At 44.0% G+C, this 22,656-nt stretch overlaps 1 protein-coding gene across 1 annotated transcript; it reads right to left on the bottom strand.

Annotated features, from left to right (window-relative positions):
- Positions 1 to 3,086: 3,086 nt before the first annotated feature.
- On the bottom strand, positions 3,087 to 12,065 carry LOC143281485 (EEIG family member 2-like). Its single transcript, XM_076586695.1, has 3 exons — positions 11,331 to 12,065; positions 4,616 to 4,736; positions 3,087 to 3,191 (listed from the first exon to the last, which is right to left on the bottom strand). The coding sequence occupies exons 1-3, from the start codon at positions 11,477 to 11,479 to the stop codon at positions 3,087 to 3,089; spliced, it is 375 nt and encodes a 124-aa protein (XP_076442810.1). The 5' UTR covers positions 11,480 to 12,065.
- Positions 12,066 to 22,656: the final 10,591 nt, after the last annotated feature.

Below are 22,656 nucleotides of genomic sequence, written 5' to 3'. Positions count from 1 at the left end.
CCCGCGCGCTCCACGCACGCTTCTGATTATCTGAAACATTGGACACAACAGAAAATGACATTCGACTTATCACTAAATGGGTAGTGGAGACTGTCCGAGACTAAGTCTTTTCTCTCCAATCAATTTTCGCGAGCTTCGAACACGATCTTACAGCTCTTTCTGTCTGTCAACTCTCTTCTCCCTTCAGCGAAACGACGTGGATAAGTCAGCTTACCATTAGAAAGGTACCCCCCCCCCCCCCCCCCCCCCAACTGTCTCCGTCTTCTGTGTCTCTGCCTCTTTCTCTCTTTCTGTCTGTCTCTGTCTGGTTCTTTCGCTGTGTACGGCGTACACGCACAGGCACGCATGAATAACACTTTGACGTATGGACAGCGTGCGTACGTATGCATCACGACAGAGACACACACACACACGCGCGCGCGCGCGCTCGCACAAACATCAACCCATACCCAATGGTGTTAAGCGCATGACCTTTACCACAACACTGCACACACACACACACACACACGTTTCGTGGCCACAAGGCTGATCTGTTCAACGTGACCACTTCTTTTGGTGGTTTTGCTGTTTTTCCATTTTCTCCACGCCACAGAACTGCGGGGGTTTGGAGGGAGAGGAGGTGTGTGTGTGGGGGGGGGGGGGGGGGGGGGTGGGGGGGTTTGGATATGAACTTCTTTGAATCTTTGTGCGTCAGTGTCTGTGTCTGTTAGTCTCTGTTTCAGGTGGGGTTTTTTTTTCTTCTTCTTAATGTCGAGTATCGATGTGTATCGGTATTTCGGCCGTACGCTAGCTTGCTCACCCTCCATTGAATTCTTCTTCTTCTTCTTCGCATCATCATCCTCATCCTCATCATCACCGTTATCATTATCATTATTATTACATCACCGTTATTATATTATTATTGTTATTATTATCATTGCTTTTGTTGTTTAACTGATTTTGAAATCCCTCTCTTTCACCTGTTGTTTTACTTGTCTTTTCTGTGTTTTCACCACTTGAAGCCTGTATTAGTCATGAGGGCTGGATGTTAAAAAAGAAAAGAAAAAAAAAAAGCAAGCAGCTGCGCTTACTCCACAACCCTCGTGAAATAAAATTTCGTTTCGTTTCTCTTTCCCCTTCTGTCTTTTCTTTTCTGATACGTGTGCCTCTCCCTACCCTCCCCTCTCCCCACTACCGCCCCCCCCCCCCCACACACACCCCAAAAAAAGGAAAAGAAAGAAAACACACACAAACACACACTTTCCACTCATCGAATACCCCGAAATTAAAAAGTAGCCCGTTTGTCTATTTGGTTGTCAGTGTCGGGATGTGGTGACGCAAAACCAAGAAGCAGAGTTTGTTCACATGCCGAATTGTCAATCCGATGGAGTCAGAGTTGAACACACACACACACACACACACACACACGTGCAACCCCAGTGAAGTCCACCACCACTGTTTGGTGCATATCTGTTATGCATGTGTGGGTGTATGTGTGAATGTGTGTCTTCATGTTTTACATTTATTTGCTTATTTATCATCATTGTTGTCTTATTTATTTATTTATTATTATATTATTATTATTACCATTACTACTACCTTTTTTATATCATAATTATTATTTATTTATTTATTTATATAAGCGTATCTATTATTTATTCACCTTTTTTTCTTCTCAAGGCCTGACAAAGCGCGTTGGGTTACGCTGCTGGTCAGGCATCTGCTTGGCAGATGTGGTGTAGCGTATATGGATTTGTCCGAACGCAGTGACGCCTCCTTGAGCTACTGAAACTGAAACTGTCCCCACTTTTGTGCCCCCCGTTCAGTGAAATTTCCATGCCGAGCAAAACGAAATTCACGATGCTGAGTTTTTGCACGAGTTGGGACAAGTGTGTATGTGTGCGTGTGTGATTGGTTCGGGAAAAAAGCATTGTTTTCAGACCAATCAGCTGCCAGTTTCTGTCAGTCTACAAGTTCAAAACGAGGACGGACCAAGGCCGAAACCTTTTACAAGGCGAGGAAGCGAATGTGTCTGAACAGCGACGGCAAGTGTCGAGTTAAATGGTGAATACACGTCAATTGTTTTGCAAAATGACTAGGTGAGTGTGTTGTCAAGGTAAGTTTCGAAAGTACTGTCCCGTTTTAAAGTCATGCGAACAAAGGCTACATGTTGGTTGGTTGGGCTGAAGGATTATGGCGAGAGCAGTTTGGGCCGTCCTCCTGTGTTTGCCTGCTGACCAGTGTGGTGTCTGTGTCCAGTTTTTGGTAATGTTCAACTTTAGAATACTAAACTCAGGGGGGCTGTTTAGACAAAAACAAAGGGTGTTTTAGGCTCACCTCGATGCGCTGAGTTGAATGGAACCCTCAGCTAGGCTCTAGGACCACTCCTTTCCCATGAAACTGCGACAAATACACAGTAAGCTGAGTACTCCTTCCCCACCTGCACGCCATTTTGACTGCTGATCAGCAGTCAAAATGGCTTACAGGTGGTTGCTATGGCTGTGATCGGCTGAGCTTACTGTGTATAAAATTGTCGCAGTTTCATGGGAAAGTAGTGGTCGTACAGCTTAGCTGAGGGTTCCATTCAACTTAGCGCATCGAGGTGAGCCTAAGACACCCTTTGTTTTTCGTCCAAACAGCCCCCCTGAGTTTAGTATTCTAAAGTTGAACATTACCCCAGTTTTTGTCCGATGTTGACCGGCAGTCACCAATGGAACCCGGCAATATTAACAATTTTGCACTGCAACATAGAAGAGTCGACGGGCAGAATTGTTAATATTGCCTGGACACCCATCTTCCCACCATCCTTTTTCTCTCGTAGAACACTTGTAGGAAAATACTCCCACCATCCTCTCTCTCCACACCCCACCCCTCCGCCTCCTTTTCGAATAGAAAGCCCCCCCCCCCCTCCCCCCCATCTAACAAAAACGAAATGAACCATGTGCTCACATTTCATGTTCCAAATCCAGTGACACAGCGCACCCATGTGCTACAGGTGCATGCTAGACCATGGTCACGTTCCTCCGTTTTCACACAGCACGGGCACTGTACTGTGCATGTGTTGTAGCACTGTCATTTGTAGATGAAGATAGAAATGGTTTCTGAGTTTACTGTTCCTCTTTCCAGCACGTCTTCACCGACCGATTCCACAGGTTGATAGTCCACTCCTGTGCAGCACGTGCCTCGTACATTGTGCACGTGCCTCGTACATTCTGCACGTGCCTCGTACATTGTGCACGTGCCTCGTACATTCTGCACGTGCCTCGTACACACAGTTCCGCCAAGATGATGGCAGTTTCCACGTTCCAGTCTCGCCTAATCAAACGTGACGGTAAACCAGGCTCCCGTGTGCAAGCATGCATTGAACAATGTAAACTTAATGGATACATTCAAATAATGGATCACTATATTTGCCGATTAAGGCACTTGGCTCCAATTTTCCTCACTCTACTGGGATGTGAAAGGGCACCTGACTTCGGTCGGGGAAGGTTAAAAGCGGCGGAAGAAATTTAAAATAGGAAGTCACTGTCCCTATAAATGTAAAGGGCCATGGGGCCTTTAACTTTTTTTTTCTTAATGGGATTAAATCACTTACTAGATCTTCCCATTACCATATTTCAAGTGTTATTTTGTGTTGATTCTAAATCTGTGTTACAAGCATTAAAATCTTTTAATTTGAAGACAAGAGGAGAACTCGTAACAGAAATTTGTCATATAATTCATGTTTTGACCATCCATGGTACAAAGATGAACTTTTGTTGGATTCCTTCTCACGAAGGAACTGTGGGAAATGAGCGGGTGGATCGTTGTGTGAAAAAAGGCGCAATGAACATTTACAATGCCATAGAAATTCGTATTCCATATTCATTACAAGGTTATTCTCTACTGGAGAAAACTTGCTGGAACCATGTCAATAAACTAAAACAGGAGTCTGACCCTGACAACGAAACTACTGACAATAGCTCGTGCAAAACTGATCGCATATTTTCTTGTAAAACAAAAGGACATCACAGTAGCAGAAGGCTCACCAGTCTAATACACAGACTATGACTGGATGCCATGAAAACAAAATATACTTCTAATGTGACTTGCGTCTGCGGCAATGAAATTAACCCCGGTGCATATCATCCATAAATGTGAACAGTTAGAACATATTTACCTACGTCATTTACAAAATCTGCAGTTCCATCTGCTTCCATTAGAAATGTCTTATATGATAATCAACATGTGTTTGAAATTATTCATAGTTTAATATGGAGCCCAACAGGCTCTTTGTTGTAATTCTACTGGTTGACTAGTTAGTTTTATTTCATTTATATATATATACATATATTTTTTTATGCTAATTGAGGAGAGAGGAACAGGGAAAGTAGTGATTTAAGGCATGGGTGGGGAGGGGGAGATGGCGGATCTTCACCTAAAATCACAAATGTGGATAGACGTTAAGCAAAAGAACAAACACAAAGTGACCAACACATACACACACACACAAGACACTCACACATATACATACAAACAAGACACACACACACACAAACACACACACACACAACACACACACACACACTATATCAACCACCACCCAACAGAGGACGGCCACACAGAAGAGAAGCCCTCACAGAAAAGGGTCACTGACTTTTCGGACGGAAATTCTGCAGACACAGGGATCCAGCACTCCGGTGTTGGCACTGGCCGTCATCTTGCAGGGAAAGTCAAACTGTGCGTTCCACGCCACGCTGTTGCTGCGGATGTCCCTCCTGCAAAACACCAACCACAAAGTCTGCATTATGGCACTCCTTACACACACACACACACAATGGCATACATACGAACACACATACACACACACACACAAACGCACACACACACACACGAAGTACCATTATTTCATGCAGTTACCAAACACACCTAGACAGCCATGCTATGTACTTTTTTTTTTTTGGTTGATGCCAGGGTATACAAATTATCACAGCCTAGAAGAAAGACAAAATACAGCCCTCAACAAAGTCTCAACAAGTGGCTGACAATTTTCTGACAGGAGGCATTAGGCCATCTACTGAAGACATTGCTTAGTTATAACTAGGGATGTTGGGATGGGGTCAGGACAACAAGACTGATACACACAGACACACAAGGATATACTGACACAATTTTGCAGAACCAACAGCACAAAGTGATGTGTAAGTTACTGGAAAGGGGGAGTGGGGGGGAAGAAGGGGGGGGGGGGAGAAAATCATTTTCTGGCTGATGGACCATCAGTCAGTAAAACATCTGTGTCACTAAATAAATAAAATTATCATACCTATCAATACCCCATGAGGCTGTCAAATTGTGTAACAGCTGTCTGTCTGATGCTGAGTCATACCGTGTGTGTGTGTGTGTGTGTGTTTGAGTGTGTGTGAGAATATATACGTGAGTGAATATATGTATATATGAATGTGAATATATGGGTGTGCGTGTGTGTGCATGTGTGAGTGTGTGTGTGTGTGAGTGTGCGCGCATGTGCGTGTGTGTGAACGTGAGTGTGTGTGTAGTGTATGTGTGTGTGTTTGTGTGTGAGAGAATATGAGTGAAAAAAAAGTGTGTGTGTGTGAATATGATGTGTGTACATTTTGTCAGACTGGCATTATCTGCCACTTTTTAGAACTATTTTACTATTTTTGTGAAAATGCCTCAAGTTCATACTCTCTCTCTATGTCTCTCTCTCTCTCACACACACACACACACACACACACACACACACACACGCGCGCGCGCACACACACACACACACACACACACAGAATGTCCCACTTGCTTATTGAAAATATTAATGACAATCTTCATGAAATAATCACCTGATGAAATGAGACTGCAACAGGTGTGTGTAACAGACTTAAAGTTAAATAATGTGTAATTTTACCATTGCTCATCCAACAACAAAGATTACACTCAGACACACACACACCACACACACACTCAGTCACAGTCACTTCATTCATTCATTCATTTTGCCCATCGCTCCTGGTGGAGCGTAGGCCATCAACGACCCCTCGCCATCGCACTCTATTCTGGGCTGTTCTGGCCATTCCAGTCCAGTTGGTCCCTTGCTGCTTCAGCTCTGCCACGGTATCTCGCCTCCAGCTGTTGCGAGGCCGGCCTCTCTTCCTCTTTCCCTGTGGGTTACAGGTCAGGGCTTGGCGTGTGATGCTGGACGCTGGCTTCCTGAGGGTGTGTCTGATCCAGCCCCACTTCCTCCGCAGTATCTGCTTGGCCACTGGTTCCTGTCCCGCTCGCTCCCACAGATCTTCGTTTCGGATCTTCTCCTGCCATCGGATCTTGTAGATGCGCCTCAGACAGGTGTTGAAGAATGTCTGAATCTTCTGCTGCATCGTCTGTGTTGTCCGCTCGCAGTCACTCACTTACATTCGCATAAACACTGACAAATGGACTAAAGAAGAATGCAATGCAAAGTGTAAATTGTGAAGGAAATGATGGACAAGGAAACAAACCAGATTTTACTTTTATAGATAGCTACAGATCTATAGATCTATTTAATTCTCTCTCTCTCTTGACATCAATTTCCATGACACTATACACAGGTAGCGACAGTTAATTCCCATAACATTATATGCATCACTACAGGTAGTAACAATCAATAACTGATAATCAATGAATGAACGACGGGCGCAACAGCCGAGTGGTTAAAGCGTTGGACTTTCAATCTGAGGGTCCCGGGTTCGAATCTCGGTGGCGCCTGGTGGGTAAAGGGTAGAGATTTTTCTGATCTCCCAGGTCAACATACGTGCAGACCTGCCAGTGCCTGAACCCCCTTCGTGTGTATACGCACGCAGAAAATCATTACGCACGTTAAAGATCCTGTAATCCATGTCAGCGTTCGGTGGGTTATGGAAACAAGAACATACCCAGCATGCACACCCCCAAAAATGGAGAATGGCTGCCTACATGGTGGAGTAAATGAACAAAAACGGTCATACATGTAAAATGTTAATTGCCTGAGTGTGTATGTGTGCATGCCTGAAATATGATTGAACGGCACAGGAAATGAATGATGAGCGCCCAATGGCAGCCGTCAGTCGGCTGCTCTACCCAGGTAGGCAGTCTGTTGTGTAAATGACCCTGTGTTTGTAAAGCGCTTAGAGCTTGGTCTCCCACCGAGGATAGGCGCTATATAAGTATCCATATCAATGAAAAAAAATGAAAAGTGTGTCTGAACTTGTGAATGAATGAATAACAAACAAGAAAGATAATCCCTTAGCTGCTGTGTATTCCTGTGAATCAGTCAATCAATCAACCAATAGTGTGGAAAAGATGGCAGATACATGTATCCATCATAGCTTGAATGAAGAAAAAGACTGATGACTCACGTAAGACAGACTCCCTGTTACAGAGTTCTCGGACAAGTCTCCAACTTTACAAGTATTAATTATAACGTATGTTCAGAGACAGGAAAAATTGTCAAATCCCAGCCAGTCTACAGAAACAGACAGGGAAGTGCGGGGGAGGGGGGTGGAGGGAGGGAGGAGGATGGTGGGAGTGGTGGGGGCGAGGGGGGGGGGGAATAAGTGGAAGGTAAATCTGCGACCTGAAACAGAAAGACTGGAGTTCTGAACAAACACCAGCTCAGAACGTGGGAGGAGTGTATCCCCAAGGTTTTGGCTGATACTAGTGATAGTGTCTGTCACACACACACTTCAGCCAGCTGTAGAGCCGGTTTCAGCCCTGCTGAAATCAATTCCGATCAATAACCCAGCCTTCAGCCAAGTTCAGGACAGATCACATCAATTCCAATCAATGTTCTATGTTTGCATGTAGCCTTCAGCACCATTTCACACAGCCAGGATTGTGTGCAATCATTGAACCAATCAATACTGGATCCAGAAAGTACTGTGTTACTCTTGCTACTGGTAATTTTAACACTGTTAGTATCTAATTTGCCAGTACTATTTTTGTTAAATATGATGATGAATTCAACTTAACAGAAATTAGAATAGAATAGAATAAAATATGTCTATTACCAAGTGTACCGGGGTCACTAGGAATATTTGGGGGGGGGGGGGGGGGGGGGGGGGGGGGGGGGGGATAGTACATAACAAGGTATGAACATAAATCGAAAATCATACACAAACACAGATACACTAGAAATAAGGATACATACAAGTGCATATCAGATTAAAAAAAACTTGTGCATACTCACACATGCACCACTGCACACACACACGCACACGTTTGAACAGAAGCTGTATACTACATGTGGATGGGGCTGATGACTAGATCTTCCGGTACATGGTTGTTGATTGCACAATTCCATTTATCATTATGGATTTGTTCGAGAGACAGGCCATTGACTGCTTAGGGGAAAAAGCTACTGACGAAGCAATTGGTTTTCATCCTTATGCTTCTATACCGTCGACCAGAGGGGAGCATCTCAAAAATCCCAAAAGCTGGATGTGATCTGTCCTGGCTGATTGATTTTGCTTTTTTGAGCAGCCACTAATAATATATCATTATATGTCTTCTAGAGAAGGTAGATCAGCCCCGGTAATCTTGGTGGCAGTTTTTATGATTCTGTTAAGGGCTGCAACTTCTGCCTTGGAAATGTTTCCATACCAAACAGAAATAGCGGAGGTTAGCACATTTTCAAACACTGCTCGGTAGAAAGCAACCATGATTTCTTTTTTAATTCCAAACTTTTTGAGGCGCTGAACAAAGTACAGGCGCTGTTGTGCTTTCTTAACAATTTTTTCCATATTTTTCTCCCATTTCAAATCGTTGGAAATGATCTGTCCGAGAAATTTAAATTCGCAGATGATCTCTACTTGCTTGTCTTTAATGACAAGTGGTAAGGGGTCAGATCTGGTCTTCCTGAAATCTAAAAAAAAAGAAAAATTAATCTAAAAGTGTGGACAAAATAAAACAAAAACACAGTGTTCATTAAGACACACTTTAGACATGTTAGACACCTGTACAAACAGGCAACGTGTTTCTAATGACAATATGCTATAATTCAAAATATATGTTATAACAGTATTAGCACTATACCTGTCAATAATGTTCACCCAAGAAACAGACTTATCCACTATACCCAATACTTTATTTTGAACACCATTTTATATTGAATCCATTGTACGCAAATCATAACTGTGTTCCATACTGTGATTGCTCAAGAGCTGTTCACATAGGTAGGTGTGTGTGTGTGTGTGTGTGTGTGTGTGTGTGTGTGTGTAACAGTTGTTTTTGAGAGTTACTTTGTGGTTTTTGCAAAATATTGTGCTTATAAATCTATAATACTAATGACTGAGCACAGAATTCAGGGCGTTTGCAGCAGATTACGGCTTCACCCACACCACGAGCTCACCACGGTACCCCCAGAGCAATGGTGAAGCAGAGCGCGCAGTCCAAACGGTGAAACAGATGCTCAAAAAATCCAAAGACCCCTATGCAGCCTTACTCCTCTACAGAGCCACTCCATTGCGCAACGGTCTCTCCCCCAGCGAACTCCTGATGGGGAGGAAACTTAAAACCAAACTTTCCATCCTACCCTCCTCCCTCCGCCCATCAACTCCTGATCACTCTCTCATCCAAGAAAAAGAGAATGACATGAAATCAAAACAACGAACACTCTTCAACAAACACCATGCTGCACGAGAGGCACCTCCGCTCAAAACAGGAGAATCTGTGTTCATTAAAGACATGAACAAAACCGGACAGGTTGTAGCAGAACACCACAATCCACGCTCCTTCATTGTGGCAACAACACAGGGCACGATCCGCCGTAACAGGTCACACCTAGTGGCCATGCCTGGTGAAGCCCCACCAACACCGCAGACAACCACTGCCGCAGGGAATGCCACGTCTTCGGGTTCTCTTCCACCACCATCACCATCTCAGCAGATCCCCTCACCGCCCAGACAGCAGCCACCCATACAGATGGCCACGCCCAGAGCAACACCCACGGCCCCAGGATCAGCTGTCAGCAACACACCAGGTCAACTCCGTACCAGATCAGGCAGACCAGTCAACAAACCGGCGAAGCTGAATCTGTGAAAGTGTACCCAGCAGATCTGAGAAAGGCCCTTATGGCTTATCTGTACTGGGAAAACAAAGTGTAGGAAGTGCAAATGTGCTCCCATACAGGTCTGAGAAAGGCCCCTGTGGCTCACCTGTCTTGGGGAAAACAAAATATTAGGTTGAAAACTTCACCAGCACAACAAACTTACTTCACCCCATAATCATATCAAAGTGTGGAACACAGTGCAACATTGACATATATATTCTTGTGTGTGTACATGTACATTGCTTCTGAACACTTACCAGTAACCGCTGATCTAGTCATATGTCATCATCAAACGTACACTGGTACCAAACCCAAAACCCACACAAATATGTTGAACGTATTGTGTTTGTTTTTCACGACATTTTTCTTTTCTTTTCTCCTTTTCACCACAAAATTCTCTTGTCACTAAAAGTTTCAAAGCATATCCCATGATATGTATCCGCCCACAAGCCATAATTTCCTTATTTCTTTGGAAGGAAACTATACTGAATTGATTGACATTGTTACGAATCAGTAGAAGGGGGAAGAGGAGAGAAGTGAACAGACTCTCACAAAAGAAGCTCAGTGAGACTCGTAGTGCATACTGCATGATCTGCTTTAAATTCATTTTTAGTTCTTTGTGTATCTAGATGGAAATGAACAGTACCCCACACAAAAAAGGGGAGTTGTAGTATGATGCATGCGTTTGTAGTGCTTTGTGTATTGAGACGAGCTAAGGGAAATAACTCCGGTTAATCTGAACTTCGCGGAATAAACGTGGCTTACACAGAAGCACTCTGTCTGGACTCCATTTGTCCCTTTACATAATATTACACCCTCCTCCCCCTTCCATAACCCCCCTCCACAGACACAAAACACACACACACACACACACACACACACACACACACACATGCAGAAACAGAAACATGTGCCAGAGTACACTTAAGCAATTGAACACGAAAAACCACCCACTAAGACGCCCCCTAAAAAACACATCCCTGCAAATGCAATGCTTATGCATGCAAGCACACATGAATGCACACTCGCAAGCACGCCACCAAACACAATTTATGGCAAACAGCTTTCCCACGATGAAAATGTATCAATTGGTGAAAGTAACAGTGATACATTGTAAAACTCTTGTCATTTATAAACCCAAAGAACTTGTTCTCAACTTCTTGTTTTCTTTTCATCTAAAGTTTATTTCTCACACATTGCCGGCAAAACATTTCTTACAAATTAAACAGTTTGGATGAAATAAATCTTCTTCTAACAAAAGTGAACAAGATGCAATGAAGAAACAGACCCATACCTTGGGGAGTAGTCCGTGTAGCTGCCCCCATCGTGCAGGCGGACTTTGGAGAAGAGAACGCCCGTCACAAACGGCACTGACGACAGTTCCACCAGTTCCAGGTGAACCTTGAACTTGAACTTCTTTTTCTTCGACATGAAGGACATCATGCTCCCCTCAGTCCAGCATCAGAGAGAAACACAGCCATCTCAGCTCAGCACACTGCAATTTGCACTTCACATTTTGCAGTGGGAGGGGTGGGCTGGGGGCAATAAACTGGGAAACCTGTTCCGCTTAAACAAATCCCAAACCAGACAGTAAGTGTTTGTTTATAACTGACAAACCTCCACCTGGTGTGTGTGTGTGTGTGTCAGTGCTGTCTTGGCAACACTGTGAGTGTGACACCGTCCTTCATTTCCATCTAGCCCTGCCGTGAACCTGTCTGCCACAGGTGTGTGCTTGCTGGCCAGGTAAACAAGGTTTCAGTCAAGCAGAACCGCCAAACAGCAGACAGTGAGGCAAGTGATTCATTGATTGACACAGGTCGTCAGCCCACGCACGCTTCTTAGCATTATTCTGTCAAGTCGTCCTGCAAGTGCAGCACGCTGGGTACACAGAAATACACCGCCTTCAGGTCGTTGTGGAGCAGCTCTTCAGTCACTTGTCACATCACGTGGGTCTCTTCACACACAGACCTGCACTGACCAAGCACAGGCGATAAAATCTTCCTCCCGGTAGCAGTCCTTATCTTGTGACGACAACCCACGCTTGTGCAGTCAGCTCCCCACACCACACCGGTGTCACTAAAACTCGAAAAGACGCGAAAAGACACGAAAAGACGCGAAAAGACGCGAAAAGACATATGAAAAAAATGTGAAAACGCGAAAAGACATCCGAAAAGAATGTGAAAATGCGAAAAGACAGACTAGATATTCCAGGACTTTTCATGTCTTTTCACATTCTTTTCCGGTTCGTGTCTTTTCGCGTCTTTTCGCATTTTAGTATGACCCCTTGGTGTCACTAAAACTCGAAAAGACGCGAAAAGACGCGAAAAGACACGAAAAGACTCGAAAAGACGCGAAAAGACACGAAAAGACGCGAAAAGACACGAAAAGACATATGAAAAAAATGTGAAAACGCGAAAAGACATCCGAAAAGAATGTGAAAATCGAAAAGACAGACTAGATATTCCAGGACTTTTCATGTCTTTTCACATTCTTTTCCGGTGTATTTTCGTGTCTTTTCGTGTCTTTTCGCGTCTTTTCGCATTTTAGTATGACCCCTCCACACTGCCTTGAAATACCTTGATGGTTTTGCACAGTGGGCACGCTTTTCGATCGTTAACTATCCTGACTGAATGCACACCTCCCACTGCTTCCATCCACTCAGGCAGCAGTCAGTTCAATTTATGCAAACACAACAACTGCTCAGGGATACCTTGTTCCAGCTGATCCCAGGAGCAAGACTTCAGCCGAGACGATTCCAGCACAGCTCTCTGCGAGGTGGGCTGCGGCCTGTGTTTTGATTTTCAATCAATACCACAGTATCCTCTGCTGCGCATGCGCTTACAGCGCACTTGTTTCCTGTCCCGGAAAGTGACGTCAGAGAAAGAGAGGTTCCTGCGGTAGAGTTGGTTTCAAAGAGACGTGATTAATTAAGCTAAAAAATATGATGAGTATAATAAAATACGATGTAAATGATGGACTGATTATCACTGACTGCACACAAAACCTGCCTTACAACAATCGAAAGAGTGTGCGATCGCGCGCGACATTTATACACTGCTGTTATCATTAACTGAAAAAACTGCCATCGGAATGCCGCGCAAGATTTCACTGGCGGTGAATTGTTGAATGTCCAAACCACAGTGAAACAAGAATTGTTGAATGTCCAAACCACAGTGAAACAAGAATTGTTGAATGTCCAAACCACAGTGAAACAAGAATTGTTGAATGTCCAAACCACAGTGAAACAAGAATTGTTGAATGTCCAAACCACAGTGAAACAAGAAGACAACCAACTCAACTGCCTGTTACACTTTGAAGAAGTTTGTTATCACTCAGTGAAGTAAGATGATGTTCACAGGGAACAAAGTCCAGCTTTGGACTTAAAAGTTAGTAAAAATGTGAAAGTTTTTGTAGTTTATCATAAATGATTCATTAAGTTTCCGTGTTAAACTGATTTTTGCAATGACTGTTCCATGTGAAAATAACAGTGATCATTTTAGTTATATATCAGTTTTAACTTGAGTTAGTGTTCCGGCATTGACTTGAGGGAAAGTGAGCGACTGACACTGAGACTTGCTGGTAACGCAACAACGAGCGGCCTACATCTACGAAGATAGGAAATAGGAAAGAAGTCAAAGAATATCAAACAAGGCAATCACGCCATCGATCGCCTCAAAGAAATAATTAAAGGTAGAGAGTGAGAGGCCGGAGCCGGCCGCCACGGCACTGGTAAGTCTCAAAAACATGAAACGGGTAGAGCACGATGCTTTACAACTGAATCAAACGAATATTGGCATCATGTCCAAACCAACATTGCGCAAATTTCTTCAAAACGGAACAGAGTCAACTGATTGAAGATTGATGGGCACAATAGCCGAGTGGTTTAACTCTCTCCATACGAACGGCGAACTGAAGAGACGACGTTTCACCCCAACTACCATCATCAAAATATTGCAAGCGGAAGGCTCTTATACTGAAGAGGTGAATGTTGACAAAGAATACCACAGTTCTGACGACGGAAGCTAAAGGTTGGGTCATTCAGACACCCACTGGACATCCGAGGGGTCTGTGTAGAGGAGAAGAGAGGACTGGCCGTACTGAGTGAGTTAAGCGTTAAACCTGAAGGGGTCCCCGGCGGTCACGGTAACGGCCGGGCGCCGCCTCACTGGTGGGCCCTAAAGGGTGGAGATTTTTCCGATCTCCTAGGTCAACACATGTGCAGACCTCGGCTAGTGCCGGAACCTCCTTCGTGTGTATACGCACGCAGAAGATCAAATACGCATGTTAAAGATCCTGTAACCCATGAGTGTCAGTGTTCGGTGGGTCAAGTTATGGAGACACTGACGAAAATACCGTGGGCCCTAAAGGGTGGAGATTTTTCCGATCTCCTAGGTCAACACATGTGCAGACCTGCTAGTGCCGGAACCGGCTCCTTCGTGTGTTTACGCACGCAGATCAAATACGCACGTTAAAGATCCTGTAACCCATGAATGTCAGTGTTCGGTGGGTCAAGTTATGGAAACACTCAGTGACGAAAATACCCAGCATGCATCAGTAAACCACGACAGAGTCATCGGCAAGTCGATGTTGGAAGTGTAACAGAAAGAAAAAGAAGAAAAGAAGAAGAAGAGTGTCTGTGGGCTTTTCGAAATACAATAGACTCAGGAGCAACCTGAGATCTTTTCCCACCCCTCTTGCCGCCACAATCACTGAGCGGCAGCCTCTCTCTCTCTCACTCTGTGTGTGTGTGTGTGTGTGTGTGTGTGTGTGCAGTCTCTGTGTGTGTCTGTGTGTTTGTGTGCGTGTGTTGGTGTGCGTGTGTGTGTGCGCGCGAGTGTGTACTAAGTGACGGTACACCTGTGTCTGAGGAGAGCTCTGTGCACGTGCGCGTATGTGTGTGTGTGCGTGCGTGCGTGCGTGCGTGCGTGCGAGCGCGTGTGTGTGTGTGTTTTGAGGATGAGGCCGTTACTGATGTGTGTGTATGCACTTCTGTACTGTGGAAGCAACGGAATATTCAGTGAAACATGCGGGTGTGCATGTATATTTGTATTTGTGTGTGTGTGTGGGAGGATGGGTGTGTGTGAGGGGGTGGGGGTGGTGGGGGTGGTGAGCGTATATGTGTGTGCTTGTATAAGTAAGTGTGTGTATGTGTGTGTGTGTGTGAATGTGTGTCTGCATGTTTTACATTTATTTGCTTATTTATCATTATTATTGTCTTTTTATTCTTATCTATTCTTATTATTATTCTGATTATTATTATTAATATTGTTATTATTATTATCTTCCCCCGAAAACGGAGTATGGCTGCCTGCATGGTGGGCTAAAAACGTTCATACACGTAAAAACCCACTCGTGTACATACGAGCGAACGTGGGAGTTGCAGCCCATGAACGAAGAAGTCTCAGACTGATAACACCGGGGCGACTTCCTTGGTATGTGGTTTCTTCTTCGTGCCCTGTGATTAGCAGCAACTCTCCTGTGGCGGAGCCTTCTCTGACCGAAACCAGTCAACCATGACTGTCTGTTTCCAAAGATGGTGAGATTGTATTCCTCATCTCCGCAGCGGTTTGCGTCTCTTCCAGTTTTGAACTTGGACATGATGCGCACGTTCCATGTTCAAGTGGTTATGATGGTCGTCCGTCGGCCTGGCAGCTTCCCGAAAGAGTCTGGCGGTCACTGCCCGGCGTCAACCAACCTCAAGCTGGAAATCCATCCTCCCACTGTCGCGAAATGTTTGTTGAAATTTGTGTTGGCGTTTTTTGTTTCATTTTACAAGTGAGGGATCGCAAGCCCTCCTCTTCCTTTCTGCAGCCGGGATTGTGACCGGAGTAGACAAAAAACAAAACAAAACAAAACAAACAAACAAGCAAACAAACAAAAAACAACAACAAAAAAACAAAAACAAAAAACGAAGAAAAAACAAACAAACAAAAATGTAGCACCCTCTACCAGAAAAAATACATTGCATCTGGGAAATAAACCCCCCCGAGAAAAGAAGAAGAAGAATTCCACGGACAATGATCGCCAGTTTGGGTTTTGTTTCTTGCCCCTTTTTCTCTTTGCGTCTTATATCTTATGGCGTCTTTTTTTTTTGTTTTGCTGCCCCATCATCTGCACCGTTTCAGTGGCATTACTCCCACGCCGCTCATTTGGATTCCCCCATACACGGCGGCCACACCCGGGTTCGTCCGTCGCAGTTCCAGCGTCGGCAGTCCACAGGGAACCATCGATGTTAGGTCGCCAGGAGGCCACACACCAGAGGAGACCCTGCACTGCTGCTGAGTCACTTCGGTGGTGTTCAGTGGTGCCTGTTCTGTTTTAACGTACTTAGGACACCACCTACTAAGCCCCCTACTAACGACAATAATGGCTTAGTCGCGGAACCAGACTTAGTGAGCGTCCCTCCCAGAGTGGAACCTTCTTTCTGTCATTGCTGAGACTGGCTGTGGATGCTGATCGACTGAATACGATCTGTTTTGACTGTGGATTTATAATGCTTGACATTCACCTCATGTGCTGTTTGCTTTAGCATCTTGCCATCAAGGGGTTTCAAGATGTAGGTCTGATTTTGATGGACAGCATGTACAATAAAGGGACCTGGCACATTCATCTTATCATCCTTTTTGACGGCCCGTCTGAAGTTCCACAAAAGGACCTGTTCGCCAACAGCGAATGTTTCACTTATGGATGTAGCGCTTTTCGTGATCTGCCTGTCTTGTGCTCTCAGCAACTTTGTTTTTCACGACACTGGACATCGTATTGATGCTGATCTCCACAGGTGAAGAGAACGCATGACCAGCAAGTCTGTCAGCTCGCTCATTTCCCTTAACACCTGCATGTCCCGGGCAGTATGACCATGTGAGTTTTTTAATCTGAAAGTTGCGCACTGCCTTATGCCACTCTCGGCTTCCCATTCCGTTTTCAATTTTCTGTATGAGGTTCATTGAGTCGGTTAGAATCATGGCATGTTGGTTTCCAGGCATATGGATGGACGATAGCCACTGGAGGGCATGTGTCACAACTTCAACTTCCATCGTTAGGCTGGAGGTTGTGACTTTGTAGGCAGCATTCTCTTCCCTAACTGTTTTTCCATTTTGTTTCGCAGTGAATCCCCAACCGGATTGGTCTTTGGTGACTGAGCCATCTGTGTATATGATGATGTCCTCTTCTTTACTGTTTTCATCTATGAGTAGCTTCACTTCCGCATCAGTTTTGCCCTCTGGCCATTCCCGACAATGTCTTCTTAGAGTGGGTGAAATGGCTGTGTTGAATAGATGGTTGAGGTTTTCGGGGTTTTTTCTCCCATTCTTTTGTTCCTTTCAGGTCTTGTAGTCGGCATACTAGCTGGATTGTGTCTTCTGCTTGCCCCATCCATGATCTTCCTCGTCCTAGACGGCTGCCTTTTGGTTCTTTGACTGCGTCACGCAGTGGGTTTTGAGGGTTTTCTAATGCTTTGAAGTAAGTCTTGACCTGTTCTAACTTGTTTCTGGCCTGCGCTGAAGGAAGGTCAAGCAGGTATCGCATAGTTTCTGTGGGCGTGTCTTTTGTTGTTCCAAGGATCAGCCTCATAGCTTCATTTTGAACTCTTTCTAATTTTAGGAGGTTGCTTTGAGACGGTGTTGTTAGCCCACGTCCGTAGTCGATCACACTGAGGACGAGTGATTGGTATAGCAGGAAGAGGTGGCGTTGTTCAATACCTTTGGTTGCCATTGCTTTTAAGACTGAAAGGCCCTTTTTGCATTTGAGAACAGTATTTTCCGTATGTTTTCTGAAGGTCAGCATTCTGTCGAAGTGTATTCCTAGGTAGCGTAGGCATTCAGTTTTCTCGATCTGAATCCCATCGAATGACACAGAAGGTGGTGATTTGCTCGCGGTTCTGTTGTTGAGGGTGCACAGCAACGTTTGGGCTTTCGCTGGATTGATGGAAGATCCTGTGTCTTTGCACCATTGAGCAATATTGTTTAGTTGTTTCTGGACGGCTTTAGTTCTTTCCTGAGCATCTTTCGAAGTTTTGAAGACCAGGCCATCATCCGCAAGAGTAAGCACCCGAGCTATTCCATTGTTGTTTAAGTCTGCAAGGCCCTTCGTGTAGACATTGTAGAGGACAGGAGAGAGCGGAGACCCATATGGCAGTCCCATGGATAGCGCGCAAGTGAATAACTGACAAGCATGCCTTACAGGCATGTGGGCATGATCGTCCCTTCGTGTGAGTATGGTCGTCCATTCGTGTCAGAAGTAGCGTGCGGACAAAAACGCAATTTTTCCCCTATGATATATCTTTCTTTTTTTTTATCAAATCAGGTTGACTTTATATACTGGCATAATACATACAAAAAAAATACTGAATCACACAAAATTCTGTTTAAAAAAATAAAATAAAAAGGAAGAAAAAACAAACTTGGAAAGGAATTAGTTTGCAGAAAATTTCAGTTCTTACTGGACAAAAGTAAGTGGGGGATAAGGACTTCAGGGTGTGGAAGAGAGGAGAAGTAGCTGTCTCGCTCTGTGTCTGTCTGATTCTCTGGCTGGCTGGCTCTCTCTCTCTCTCTCTCTCTCTCTCTCTCTCTCTCTGTGTGTGTGTGTGTGTGTGTGTGTGTGTGTGTGTGTGTGTGTGTGTAAGTGGTGTGTACGCGTGATGGTGTGTACGCTTTGTTTGTGTAAGTGGGAAGTCTTGTGATGTGTGTATGAGGGTGTAAAGTGTAATATAATATATATGTATATATATGTGTGTGTGTGTGTGTGTTGTGTGTGTGTGCGTGTGCGTGTGCGTGTGTGTGTGTGTGTGTGTGTGTGTGTGTGTGTGCGTGTGTGTGTGTGTGTGTGTTGTGTGTGTGTGGTGTGTGTGTGTGTGTGTGTGTGTGTGCGTGTGCGTATGTGTGTGTGTGTGTGTGTGTGTGTGTGTGTGTGTGTGTGTGTGTGTGTGTGTGTGTGTGTGTGTGTGTGTGTGTCCTGGCGATGCGATCATTTCAAGCGTTTCTGAGTGAGCTGGAAGGGACTGCCAAAAATAAAGATGAACAACTGGTGCGAACTTAAAATCACCCTAGGCTAATGAAAATGTCATGATTATGTTTCGATGATGACAAAATCAAAGACTCAGTCCTTGATTTTGAAATCCTCCTGAGAAAGATATATATATCTCTAAACGTGAAATAAATAAATGCCTTCTAAGTCATACTTTCCTTTCAAGGATATTTTGTCTCAAGTTACAGCATTGAAGCTACAACGCCATGATAGCATCAGTGGACGACACACACTTTTTAGAAACCAAAATGATGATCGTGCTTCGTTTTAGTATGGAAATACCATGTAACAGAACAGTTAAAACATTAAACACTATTCTCACGGCCCTTTGATGTTTTTGGTCTGGAATGATAATATACATTCTAGTTGTGTTGCATAGCATGTTGCGTGAACGGATAGTTGCTTATCCATGTAATGATCTTTTTAGATGATTTATTTGCATTATTATACTTCATGTCAGAACTCGATTTATGAGAAATGACAACTACCAAAATCGATATATATATATATATATCTGCTTTTGATGAGCAAGGTAATTCCAGCCGACATCTATTAAAAAAAAAAATACAACAGTATTTTTTTCGGGGGTAATTAACCCTTTCACCGCCATTCAATTCAGAGTACAAAATTCCCTTGTGGTATAAACACAGAAAAGACAGTGGCTAAGAATAGCTGGGGATTCCCCCTGCGATGCATAGAAAATATGGCCTATCCTACCACCGAACATAAAGAGCAGAAGGCTCATGGATAACAAACCAATGCATGGTCACCTTTCAGTGGCATGGGTCCTCTACCACGCCTGTGCATAAATGCGAGCTTGGCGGTGAAAGGGTTAAATAAGTAATTTGGGGGTGGGGGGGGGGGGTGGGGGGGGGGGGGGGAGAGACTCAAAGAAAAATTGATAAAAATACAAATGATTTTTACTGACATACTGAACACACAAGAAAAGTGTAAAGGCTGTTTTCTCTCTTGGACCCTCCACACCCCCTCTCCCCCCTCCGTTCTTTCCTTAACAAATATACCATTGTCGTTCAGTTGGCGGCATCAGTAAAGAGCTTCGAGAACGTAAGAGAATGTTTCTGCATTAATGGAATCTGAACGAGTATTACATTTGTTTTAGAGCAGATTAACCTCTTCCATTCAGTCAATTGCTCTCAGAGCTTGCTCATGGACATAAGAATGATCCCCCCCCTCTCTCTCTCTCTAATAAATTTCCACTTTAGACACAAATATACGACCATACTTTTAGAAAACAGCTACAACAGCTGTAGCCATGTGTTATGTAACTAGAGTTCGCAAACAAACCCACAAAACAAACAAATTTAGAAAACTAAACTACATACAGGTCGAGTTTCGGCACCGACGTTCTAAAACCAGTGAATTTTCAAGTAACAAATCCCAAAACTATCTGATACAAAAAAAAAGCGACACGCACAACAAGGAGCAGTCACATGTCTGCCCCATTTCTCGATTGGTTCAGCCTGACGGACGTCATCCTCCCATACACTAACCAATCAAATAGGAGGGAAACTCGTGCCCTCGGTTTGAAGCAAAATGAATGCGTGGAGCGGTCAGTTTGCTGGAAGAAGAGGTCGCGAAGAGTCATCTGTTGTTTCTTTACGTTTTCCGTTTCTTCAGTTGGTCAAGATTCTGAACTGACCATTCATTTGGATCACCTGGGCTAAGTGTATCTTCTGTTTTTAATTGTTGAGTCTCCACGATGGCGATGGCAAGAGAAGGTAAGTTTTACATAATCAGAATGGGTTTGTTAACAATGATTTGGTTTTTGTTCTATTTCTGTGCGGGGTGACGTGGGGGGGGGGGGGGGGGGGGGGCGTGGGGGGGAGGGGGATATGTATTGTGTTTCTCTTTTTATCACAACAGATTTCTCTGTGTGAAATTCGGGCTGCTCTCCCCATGGAGAGCGCGTTGCTTCAATATAAAATATTTGTGTTTATTATGCTTCATCAAAATATTTAAACAGTAACATAAACCAGCACAATAATGTCTATAATTTACACTGGTATCTACGGGTTATTTCATTATCTCCCCCCACTCACCCCCCCCCCCCTCTCTCTCTCTCTCTCTCCAACTTCTTTGTCTCTACCTCCTCTTTCCCTCTGTTTCGTGTGTGTGTGTGTGTGTGTGTGTGTGTGTGTCTCTCTCTCCCTAAAGCAGAGACGCATTCATAAGTCTATAAATGCACTCGAGAATATGCGTATGCAAATGTCCAAAGGAGATAGCCATTACTCCTGACGGCCATCTCCGCCAAAGGACACGTGATCGAGGGAACAAACGACCGGTTTCCGACACACGACTCAGTGAACAGTAGTGTCGGCCATGACGGTTGCTAAAAATAAACGTGACGAACACACAACCCACGACATCGGCCAGTAGTCCTATCAGCTGAGTGACCCAGCTGTTATGTCACAAAGCGACTGTGTGGAGAGCAGAGATCGTGTCAGCCGTGACGGTCGCTAAAGATAAACCCACAACTTTTCTTCAGCCAGAAGTCCTTGACATTCACGACCAACTGTGTGACCTGTAACCGTTGAGACACCGAGGCAACTGCGTGGAGAGCATACGGGTGGGCAGTCAAAATTATAGAGCAGGGCAGATACAAAAATGGTCCAAATGAGAGCAACAAAACCGTTCTTTTTACGATAAATTAGAATAAATCATACCGATCACACTGATACAAAGTTTACCGCTGTAGGGTGGGGGAAACATAATTAGATTTTGATTTTTAGTAATTATTGTTCACAATAATATTATTATTATTATTTAATACATTTTTGTAGCTTTTTTAAAAACTTTATTATATTTTTATTTTATTTTTATTTATTTTTATTTTTTCTAATTATATTTTGTTTTTTTGTTATTGTTTTGTTTGTCTTTTTGTTTGTTTTTCTCAAGGCCTGACTAAGCGCGTTCGGTTACGCTGCTGGTCAGGTATCTGCTTGGCAGTGTGGTGTAGCATGTATGGATTTGATCGAACGCAGTGACGCCTCCTTGAGCTACTGTTACTGCTACTTCTGGCCGTAAGAAAGCACCTTACAAGGTGTCGCAAGGCAAGTACACGCGATAGTTACGCAATCGCGGTGTCCGGGTCCCCAGAGGAAAGCGTTTAGCACGGTACAACACATGTGACTGACTGCTGCCGCGCTGATGCTGTCCTGAACCTCTGGGCTGAGTGTCAGTGTGCTGAACACAGCGGCAGATAACATTATACTGTACAGAAAGTAAGAGAACTCTTTGGGGTCAAAAGGAAACAAACATTTCTAATTTCATGTGTTTTATACTAAATTGTCAGAAGACGCAAATTTGCTTTTGTGAATGTTTTCCAGTTTCTTACCAATCCTGACATTTCATAAAGAAAACGGTATTATATTGAGTGCAAAGGTGAATTCACGAAGGCAACACGGGATCATCTAGTTCGCGAGTACAACTTTGTTGACATTTTATCGCAATACACAAGAAATACTTCATGTTCTGCTTATTACTGTGTAGAATATAAATGTATAAATACGTGTTAACTATCAGATAGTTATGAAGAGCAAAAACTGCCTGGAAGATGAAAATCGGTCAGTCTCCAGAAC

Source organism: Babylonia areolata, chromosome 4 (genome assembly GCF_041734735.1).
Source record: "Babylonia areolata isolate BAREFJ2019XMU chromosome 4, ASM4173473v1, whole genome shotgun sequence".
NCBI lineage: Eukaryota > Metazoa > Mollusca > Gastropoda > Neogastropoda > Buccinidae > Babylonia > Babylonia areolata.
The sequence above is the reverse complement of the archived record's forward strand: the minus strand, read 5'-3'. Positions and strand labels throughout refer to the sequence as shown.